This window comes from Varroa jacobsoni, unplaced genomic scaffold (assembly GCF_002532875.2).
Source record: "Varroa jacobsoni isolate VJ856 unplaced genomic scaffold, vjacob_1.0 scaffold_392, whole genome shotgun sequence".
Taxonomy (NCBI): Eukaryota; Metazoa; Arthropoda; class Arachnida; order Mesostigmata; family Varroidae; genus Varroa; species Varroa jacobsoni.
Window position 1 is genome coordinate 211,777 of NW_019213294.1, and position 10,998 is coordinate 222,774.

The window sequence follows — 10,998 nt, forward strand, 5'->3', positions numbered from 1 at the left end:
TATTATGAAAAGAAATTATACATTTTCTTATTATTAATCAGAAATTAAAAATATTCTTAGTAGTGTACTTACTTGCTGGGGATTATCCCTGATGCCTTAATGTAAAATGCGCCATTAGCAAATGAGGTTTCTACAGCTCTGGCTGAGCTAGCTTAATCGATAGGAAGGTGTGAGATTTTCAGCATTTATCAACACAGAATTGGTGATTGCATTCTTACAGCAGTCAAAATCTGTTATGGGCATCTATGGTATCCTTAGTCTACTCATTTTATAAAACTTTTTAGCTTAGTGAATGGAGTCGTAAGGAAACCGTTGGCTTGAACGAATTTTGTGGTTATTTGGATAGAAATATTACTTTGATCGTTTAATATTATAAGGAATAAGCTGTTTATGGGATTTCGATGAAAAAAACTAAGGCTAGGTAACTGCTGTCACTGTTACAGTCTTCAATGAAAAATGGCTGATATTGACTTATCAGCAGAGACTCGCTATCAGAAGATTGAGTATCTGGGCGAAGGCCAGTTTGCTACTGTTTTCAAAGCAAAGGATGCGAATACGGGAAATATCGTCGCTGTCAAAAAGATTAAGCTCGGCTCCAGGTAATTTATTGAGCAGAACTGAAGTCCCCATATGATAAGCACCAAAATTGTTTTTAATCAATAAGTAATTACAACGCAAAACGTATGGTGGTATGAGAGCTGCGAAAATAAACATCAATTGAAATTCATCAATCAACTGAAAAAAAAACAAAAAGAAAATAATTAATACCAGTATAAATTTAATTGCCTTACAAAAAAGGTTTAGTAGTACTCAGCTTGACTAAACTAATTTCGAACATCTACGTCTGCTTCTTATATAAAAATTAAGTAATGCAATCTCGCGAAAAGTTGATCATAGAAGTAAAAACAGCGATACAGTTGAAAAGCCTTTTTTTTTGTAACGGACTTGAACAACATTGCAGGACAATTTCGAACTATGGATATTAGAAAAATGCGCAGAAACTATGCTGACATCGGAAGTATTGCGTTTTTCAAATCGCCTCCGGGTCACCGGATTAAATTCGAATATTAAATTTATCGAAATTTTACTCGCAATGAAAGTAAATATTCATACTCGGTTTAATTTAAATATATATATATACTTATTATTTTTAGTGTTTAATCAAAGCATTACGTATTTCAGGGCTGAGGCACGCGACGGCATTAACAGAACTGCTCTAAGGTAAGGAAACGTCAAAGCTAAGCTTCTCAGGTATTTCTTAATGGATATTTTATGTTCAAAACGTGTATTCCCTCCTTGTTATATTAAATCATCTTTATTCATATTACTGATAACAGATTTAGTATAGACAAGTCAACACCATATTCAATATCAAATTGAGGTAAAGAACGACTTAAAACTTTTCACTTGATGTGAGTTATACCAATCTTATAGACGAATTTGTGGAACTAATTTATTAGGCTACCAAGTATAAGATTTTATTCATTGACGGCCAACTTGTGTTCCCACAGGAAGATTTTAATTCTTTTACCAACTGCTATTAAGAAAACGTTTTTTAAATCTATCTTGCTTATTCTATTGATAATCGTTAGGATCAGTCGGCAGTGCAGGTATTGTGTGTGCACCAGTGAGTAGCACATATTTAGATAGAACTGTTTCGTGAGTAGTTCTGCCGTGCTTTGATGTTATTTTACTTAACAGTGAACTGTCGTATTCCAGAGAAATCAAATTAATGCAGGAGCTGCAACATGAAAATGTGCTTAGCTTACTTGACGTGTTCGGACAGAAAAGTGACATATCCCTCGTATTTGACTTCATGATTACTGATCTCGAAGCGATAATCAAGGTATGAGAACTAGGGGCTCAATAGTAAACATGTTCCGAATTTATTTTTCTAGCATATGTGAATCAGTTAATCCTTGTGAGGCCAAGTTTTATATCCAGACATAGGTTTTTCTGTTTGAAACTAAACAGTCCGCACATGCAACTATATGAAGTTTTTGAGTTATAAGTCCGGCTGGCTTCCAACATGATACGAAGTGTGTCAATGCCCGTGTTCGAAGTAAACGTTGAAACACGTAACGGCCTTACCTCTTGTTCCCATGTTTGGTCGGCAACAACTACACGATGGTTACTAATTAATTTAACCTTAGTCATACATAGTGATAGCTTAGTTTTAGAGCTTAGACTTACAACTAAAATCAAGATTTTGAATAACCAAGGTAATTCAACATTTCTTCGTTGAGAAAGCAAATCGTTTGAAAATGCTCTATCAAATGATTCAGAGAAATGAAATTTTTAATACAAAAATACTTGTGACGATTATACGCTTGGCTATGAATTTAAAATTGTGCTTCTGCAGGATTCTCGCATAATTTTATATCCGGCGCATGTAAAATGCTACATTCTTCAATGCCTACGTGGTCTCGAGTACCTCCATCATAACTGGATCCTACACCGCGATCTGAAGCCTAATAATTTACTTGTAGATGACAAGGGTATCTTGAAAATCGGTGATTTTGGTTTGGCTAAATTCTTTGGATCACCCACGAGAATTTACACTCATCAGGTAATGCAAGGAATGTAGTAAAATACAATAGTATGATTCCCTTATTTATATGGCTATGAATTGTCCGATCGACCATATTATAACCGGTTGCGGACCCTTCTCTATGTCGCACAGCATAACTAGATAATATTGTTTTAGGTACATAGTTATCTTAACGCAATGAAAGTGACTATAGGACTGCGGGCCTACATCCATAAAAATAAAATAAAAGCAATAAAGCAAATAAAATAAAAAACCGCGTTGGTGTTTCTAAAAACAATTGAATCATACAGTATTGCGTGCCGAATAGTATTATAATAAGTGTCGAGACAATATAATGGGATCTTATATATATGTAACGCAAACCCTGATTACAGCAACTATCAAGCTTGAGTTACAACCCTGTTCCTTTTGTATTTAGGTCGTTACGAGATGGTACCGGTCTCCGGAGCTCTTATTTGGTGCTCGAATTTACGGAACCGGTGTAGATATGTGGGCGATGGGTTGTATACTGGCCGAACTTTTACTAAGGTACAATATTTACAATTATATTATAATTAATTATATTATAAAATGTTATGCACGCGTGATCTTAACTGTACTCTATGGCATCGATTATCACAGAATATAAATAATTCGTTGATTATTGATCGTGGACTTGTAAGAATGCTATGTTGTGTTCAATCCAAGCGTGATAAGCTGAGACTCAATTGTACAACAGAACAGCGCATTTGAGAGAAAAATTTAAACCACTAATTACTTTCAGTTACAACAGCCCTATGTGACTAAATTCTTATATGTGTGTTATATATAAATATGGCAAACATTTGACTATTAGTATAAAGACAATTACCGGATTGAGTGTGATAGCATCAGTAGTAGCCCGAATGAAATCGAAACTTTAGTTAATAACATGTTGCAGGGGCGTTTCTCAGGGTACCCTTTCTAGCTGGTGAAACGGACCTCGATCAAGTGTCAAAGATCTTTCAATGCATGGGTACACCCACCGAGGAAACCTGGCCTGGCATCACCCAATTGCCGGATTACGTTGAATTTAAGGTATAAAGGGGTGCCGTAGTGCAAACACTCTTTTTCCTGAAGAATTCGAGTAAAAATCATTCTAACTCTCTCTCGCATATTCACACAACTTTTGTACTTTTGTTAGTGTATAAAAAAAGTCGAAGTTATCATGATTATCGAACCATAATTTATCTTACATTATTGAGAATCACCTCTTAATATCAACTACTCTTCTAATGGCGATCTTTCTTATCCTGTTTGATAATAGACTTTTCCAGCGACGCCCTTCGAGGTGATCTTTACTGCCGCTGGAGACGATCTTCTCGAATTGTTGCATAAGCTTCTTGCAATGGACCCCCTCCAACGGTAGGTGGAGATACAGTTATGGTATAGTAGTTTCACAAGGAAAACAGATATTTATTTTAAAGTTTATATGTTTCAAACTCTAGAGACTTAAGAGAAAGTTAAAAACATCCAGAGACAGCTTTTACGAAATTTGATGACAATACGTCACCATTATGGAAGTGCGAGTAAGAATTTCTATTTGCTGCATTATCCTATTACGTACGGTGCACATTCAGAATTATACGGAGCTCCTATCAAAAGCGATACAACTGATATTTCTTCTTTCAGCACTGTTAGTAACTTATTTATTTTAGTAATTTATTGAGCAGGAACGCCGAAGGTTAATCAGAATTTTAGCCTCGTTTATGCCGAATGCAGCAGACAAAGGTGAAGCTCGGAATAAAACTAGGCAAAAACTTCTGTTCAGTTAGAGTACATCACAGAACTTCGCACTATTCGAAACTCAAGAGGCTAAGAATATTAAACGTTATAGGATATTGTTAGTATTATTCAGATACGTTCATGTCGTCGCGTGTGTGATGAGCACTTGTGAAGAACAGCTCTGTTTTATGGCATGAAGCTATCATAAGAATTATTCGACCAAAACGCGCACTAGGCACGATTTGTCTTTATCTGTAAAAAAAATAAAAGGTCAAAACTATCATTCTACTATTAAAGATGTATCGTTTCGAAAGATATTCACAATGTTTATTCGAATTATCTGGAACCTTCATGTTTCTTTATTCGACTGCTCAGGTGCACGTGTACCGAAGCGCTGAAGATGTCTTATTTTTCGAATAAGCCTCACCCGTGCGAGCCTATCGATCTTCCGTTACCGTCAAAACACAAAAAAGAGCAGGAAAATAAGCGGAAAGTAGAGCAGTCCGCTGAGCAGGAGTCGAGTGTGCCACGAAAGATTCGCTTTTAGGTCGATTTGGCGAAGAAGAAGCGCTAAGGGAAAACCGCATGTGGGACAAACCAAGACAGATTGCCCGATGAACAGCCCAAACAGACCGTTTGATACTTTACTGTTTTTTGTGTTATTATTTTCGCGCACAAGTAAGGTAGTAAAAACGGGAAGGACATTTGAGGTTCAATTTATTAGGATCATTACGGTACCTACTGTATATAAACGTATGCAAGTGTAAATAAAGTTGCATGTATTATTTATAATTACATAGCATTGCTGTTTCTATTACCCAATGTCCTCGTTCAGATAAATAATTCGCTTATAAGGAAGCTCTACGTTGTGGGCTAAATTTGGCACTGTTCATTTCTAAAACAATGGCGCGATTTAGATGAAGTACCATGACTATTATTATCACCATTATTATCATATTGCTAGTGCTATTAATTGTTATTTTTTTTATAGCATTCAGCTTGCCTTGAATCTTATACTTGGAAGAGTAGCGAGGAGGGACAGTGCTATTGTAGTGGGTAAGTATGATTGCGGAAACCTAGAATGAACTAATCCCTATCCATATGAAACTGCGCCTAACGGCTGTAGTTGATTGTGCGTGTCAGCCCGGTAGCATCGGTAAAACGGCAGTATATGGCTCATATAGATGGGAGGACATCTGGATTGATCGACGAGATTGGCAGGGCTGGCTTTTAATGAAACCGTGCCGAAAGCGCAGCTTATTGGAGCAGCCAAGAGACCCTGTAGTTTGCGTAGCACAAAGGTGTATATATTGAAAGCCTTGAGGAATAATGGAGAAGGATACGTAATGGATCTTCACGGCAAAATCTAATAGGCCTAGTTTCTTGAATGTTCTTTCAGACAACCCAAGTAGAACGATAAGTCTTATTCGACGATATACGATAAGCCTTACAGTCTTGTTTTACGGTTAAGAAGCATGAAGGTAGCTTCGGGAAGTGAAGGAGAAAAGGGTTTCTTCTGCCCAAGAGCATGATTTTAGCAGTATTGGCAACATTTGTCTCCAAAGTAACGCGAACGTTGCATTTAAAACGTCGGTCAACGGATGGAAATTCGGGAGCTGTTGTTGCTTGCAACTAACTGCTTTTTTGTCAGTGTAAGGTCAAGCGGATTGCTATTAGAAGCTATTGTGCCATTCTAGATCCGGAAGCCGTATCTGGTCTTTCACAGCTTGTTGGAGCTTCGGCATTATTTGCATGTCAATAGGGCTGTTCGAGCGTCTCCTAGGCCATACGCCTATTGAGAGTAAACAACGTCAGTCTGTAGTATTGATGAAAAGTGGCGATGCCATGGAATTGTAATCAGAGAGGGTGTCTAATCGTATGATGTGTAATCGGTATGGAACGATCTGAAAGTTTTCGCAACAGAATTGAAGGCTCAGAAGCAGCGCTATTTGTTTGCCAGCTTGTGAAATAACGGACTTCCGTTCGATTGCTATAAATGGGTCAACACTAAGAATCGGTCGAAGAAATTGCTCGTGAGATGCAGACAACGCTTTGTACAGCTGCGTCATATCGCCTGGTAGACGCGGCCGAATTGGTACGAACTAAATATGAGTTATATTTCGTGAAGACTAAATTAATTTACGTTGAATGGCTATGGAATGCGCAGTTCTACCAACCGATAATAACGCTACGTCGTTCATATTTGTAGGCGAGGCAAATGAGTTCAGCAACCCATATAATTAATATTATTATTAGTGTTAATGTAAGATAAAATGAATTGCCGATAATTATGTCTATTCGCTAAAAAAGCAGTTCTTACTAAGAACTTGCAAAAAGCTTGCGAAGGAACCACCTGTCGTCCTTCAATTTGCAAATTGTTGAAAGTATCATATTCCGAATTTCTGACGCCATTATAATAATTTATGTGGTTATCACCGGTATGGTGATTTAAACGTTTTCTATGCAATAACGCTGTTACTTAGAATTGCTCTGAAATATAGTATCGCGTGTAGAAATATATTTAGAACAATAACTACAGTAGAACAAGATTTCGATTCATTTCAGGCACTTGTCGAGGAAAAATCTAGTATTTCCAATCGAATTCAGATGCAACTTACGCAAATGATGTGGTCTCGTTTAGAGTCTAATCAAAATACCCTAAAGCTGCAAAATTCCATAGTGTTAGGTAAAGTGCTTTAGCAAACGATAATTTCTTCTTTTACAGCCACCGTTTCAATGAACTACCGTTTTAGCTAAGAACTACGTGAGTTTTTACTTGAGCAAATCTCATCTGTTTATGTGATTCGTGAGGGCTGGTTACAATTAGCTAAATTTACATTGTGGATATTCCGTAATTTTCTGAAGTAATGAAGTATCCGTTAATGAATCCCCGTCAAGCAGACGAATTTCGATAAAACTGAACCTTGGAAGACATTTTCTAATAAAAAGCAACGTTATTGCTTGAACTGAAATTTTCGTTCAAGACGTTCTACGGCTGCACCGTCATAACCTATTTGATTTTTGACAGGAAGTGTAAGGTCCGTCGACGGGCCGCTAGTATATCCAGGGAATCGCAATACGATAGTATTCAACTTGAATCATATGGAAATAGGATAATAATTTCGTGGAAGCTTGTTTCGAGACTATGTTTTCGATACACAGGAATTGCTTCATTGACGTGTAAATTTCGCTGACGTTTGTACTGAAACCTTGTAACAACTTTCCAATAAAAGAAAACGGGTTTGACTGGTTTCCACCTAAATATTTCGCTAATGAAACAAAGATGACCTGTGTGTATGACCATGCATTTATTCGTTTCACGTGTTTGATGAAATCACAAAGCCAAGAATATGGTAACATCTCAAGTCAACTGCATAGATGACAATCAGGGTGCGCAGAAACAAATTCATTCTCACCTGTAATACCCATTTTTTAGTTCTATGTCTAGTTCAACGCAAATATCAGTACTAGTAACAAATATACATTTCATAAAGGCTGATTTCTCAATTCGATAATGAAGAAGATCTGGGAGAATTAAAAAGCAGAAGTTTTATTAACTTCTGATTTTTATTTTATCTGGTTGTTTTACTTGTGCAAGTCCAAACTTTCATTCTTTACTACTACATGCTTTATGAAGTTGTGTATTTTCAATATACGTCTATTGTTTTATTTGGCTTGACTTAAACACATACTGAAATTCCGATAAAAAGGAATGACACATTTCCAAGCTATCAGGTGTTTTCAGCCGATTGAAAAACTACTTCGATTGAAGGAATTTTAGCAGCACTAATCCAGAGAAGTCAAAGTACGTTTTGCAAAGGGTTCCTATGAGGGCTTTGCCCGTATGACAAAAAGTAAACTTAATCTGCTCAAACCGATGATCCCTGTCGGCTCCTTCTCAAATAGACGCGTCGGCAAACGTGTAAATGTGTTGAATTAGCTAGCCCTTGTATACCGGACCCGGTTTGCTATCTCCGTTCATAGCCATAGTTTGAGAAATATGCGACTCATAGACCAACAAGGAAAGAGCAATAGGGAGGAGATTTTTGTTGACTCAGATTTTAAACATCTTGCATGATAAAGTTTCTTAATAACAATAAGGAAGAGAGTTATAGCGTATGGAATGTTGGTAAGCAGATCATAACCAGCAAACGAAGTGTTCTTTGGCAGGTTCCTCCATTTAGCTTTCCTGGTGGACGTAATTCGTTACGTGCCTTTTTTCTTGTGTATCCTAGTGACATGTATGCCAGCTATAGGATAGCATACAGTGATATGTAAACCATTAGGGTAATCACGAATACATTAGCGGCCGCTGCTCACACTCCACCTGCGAGTCCAGTTTCGTCACTGTTCAATATCCTGTCTTAGCTGGCTACTTTCTACCGTTAACGATTTATCTATAACTGCAGTAGTTCATTTTCTACCGTCCATATAATTACTACTGGCACCAAGAAGTCGTGCTGCCCTTCTGTTCTATACGTTATAAAACTACTACTAGCCGTAAATTAGCTGGATATATCAACGACTTAAACATCCACCGATATAGTACTTGTCAAATATCGAGGCATACCATACAAATGTCGACTTCTAAGACATAGATGCATTGAAAATTAAAGTAACTTGCAATAACTTGCTTTTACGAATTAACAGAACGTTGGCAACAATTAATGATAAACTGAAGGGCGAAAAATAAAAAGAATAACGATAAGTTGGGTCTGCTTTATATCTACCACAGAACTGTGAGCCTGACATGTCTTATACCAGCATCCCTTATACACCTTTTGTCAGCAGAATACGTTTATAGCATCTCATTTTAAGGAACGTGCAGGTGTTTGGCAACTGCACAATTAAGTATATATATATATGTATATAATTCTGTTCGATTTGGGATTGATTCCTACATCCAGATATCTTTTCCAAAAATCTGTCTGAGTCTTAAAGGTTTGTAATTTGTACCTATTGTGTCTTATATTGCTTCTCACGCGTGTTACACCGTTACCGACTGATGAGGCTTTTGCCAACAACAAATAGCCTTCAACACGTATTCTACGTACTCGCTTAACCGTTTTTCGTACTAGTTGTCCACTAACTCAGGCACATACGTGGCGTATCAACCTCCATAAGTAGTTGTAGGGTCACATAATGAAGTAAAGAGATAGCTGCAGTGTATATATTCGTTGCTGAACAGAACGTTGCTTGCCGTCTGGTTATAGTGGATACAGAATCTATGGAAACTAATTAACTCTGTCAACTAACTGATTTTATTATCTTTTTAAAATGATCCTCCTGCTGATTACCGAACATGAGGAAAATGATTGCGATATAGGTGGATCAAAAATAACCACAACGGAGGCAAACGAAGTGAAAATAATCCATATGACCAAGAAACGCGTGTTGCTTCTTAAATAAAGGTGAATACGAGTAGCGGCAACAGGAATGGTTATACTATTACATACTTACAGCAGCATAGATATCTCTATTAGATTTACATCATCGGATAGTTCCAAACAAACACCGATCACAGAAACAACTATCGTAGATGAAATGTTTCTTTGTAATCAGGCTAAGCATGGAAGAGCATGAGGGTTATGATAGAGTTTCATTTTTCTTCATCTTTCTAAATCTGTAAATAGATAAGTGCAAAGTATGAAAAAATCGTAGTTGAGACGATTTTGCTCACGCTGAATTTGTTCGTAATAGGTCACCATCAATAAAATGATAACTTATGATGGATAGTTACTTCAGCTTCAAAAGACAAAAGAAAAAAGTTCCACGGCCTTAACGGTTGTCTTGACCCCAGATGAGCGTAAGCCCACAGTATGAAAAAAAAAATCTATTTGAATCAAGTACAATAAAAGTCTTCATTGCTCGCAAAACAGAATGGTATCAATACTATTGTAAAGTCAAATGGTAAAATCATTCAGGGTAGCAAACACGAAAATTTTCCATTCTTTCCTTGCATTGGTCATTATGCGTGGACTTTTTCATAAAAACATTTCTCAGAACACCTCTGATGATCGTTACTACCGGATCTAGCATTTTGTAGTATATTTTTGCAGCTATGAATAGTTGAACCTTTGTTTTCTTCTCTGATCATAATTTGATTGTTTGGCGACTACCCCATGCGTGGAAAATTAGCTACTTTCTAAAAACAAAAGCGTTACTTAATTTTTCACCTCTGCAGTGAACCTAATACAGAAGCTGTGATTTAATACAGCCTATAGAAACTTACTCCAAAGTTCCATTGTTATGCTTTTATATGCAACGCTATAATGCGTGAACAGCGAAGACGGCTGCAAGGGTAATTTAATGAGCTAAATATTTTACAAAAATACGTTTCTTGCAAACACTGCATCAAGCCAGACAAATTTCTTTTAAATACGGGGAGCTTATCTTAACAGTTGCACTATCTGGGTATGAGCGAGGCGGCGACTGTTTTCATTTTTGGTAATACACGTCATGAAATCCGGTCCACTTGGGTATCTTAGTGCTAAGACGACAGAGCCGGGTGACAGGTCATCTCATATCTGATAAACTGACTGTAAAAAGGGATAACTAAAGATAGGTTTAAAGGCAAATGTTACCAGGCCTCGCTCGCTGAAAGATAATTAGATTATTAGAGGTAATTAGATATTTCATTTACTACACTTGACAACAAACATAAAGGTCATCGTCGTACCGCAGAATACGGTTCGGTGGTACAA

The 10,998-nt window shown here is 37.0% G+C and overlaps 1 protein-coding gene across 5 annotated transcripts in view; it reads left to right on the top strand.

Moving 5' to 3' along the window:
- Positions 1–5,089, top strand: part of Cdk7 (Cyclin-dependent kinase 7) — a 21,313-nt gene extending 16,224 nt beyond the window's left edge. For all 5 annotated transcript variants that reach the window (XM_022832483.2, XM_022832480.2, XM_022832481.2 and 2 more), the window contains 8 exons: positions 444–599; positions 1,183–1,221; positions 1,720–1,846; positions 2,363–2,569; positions 2,970–3,079; positions 3,484–3,607; positions 3,837–3,934; positions 4,670–5,089. In XM_022832483.2, the coding sequence (XP_022688218.1) occupies positions 457–599; positions 1,183–1,221; positions 1,720–1,846; positions 2,363–2,569; positions 2,970–3,079; positions 3,484–3,607; positions 3,837–3,934; positions 4,670–4,841 (1,020 nt within the window). In that variant the 5' untranslated portion in view covers positions 444–456 and the 3' untranslated portion in view covers positions 4,842–5,089. The remainder of the gene's footprint in view (positions 1–443; positions 600–1,182; positions 1,222–1,719; positions 1,847–2,362; positions 2,570–2,969; positions 3,080–3,483; positions 3,608–3,836; positions 3,935–4,669) is intronic.
- The last annotated feature ends 5,909 nt before the right edge of the window (positions 5,090–10,998 follow it).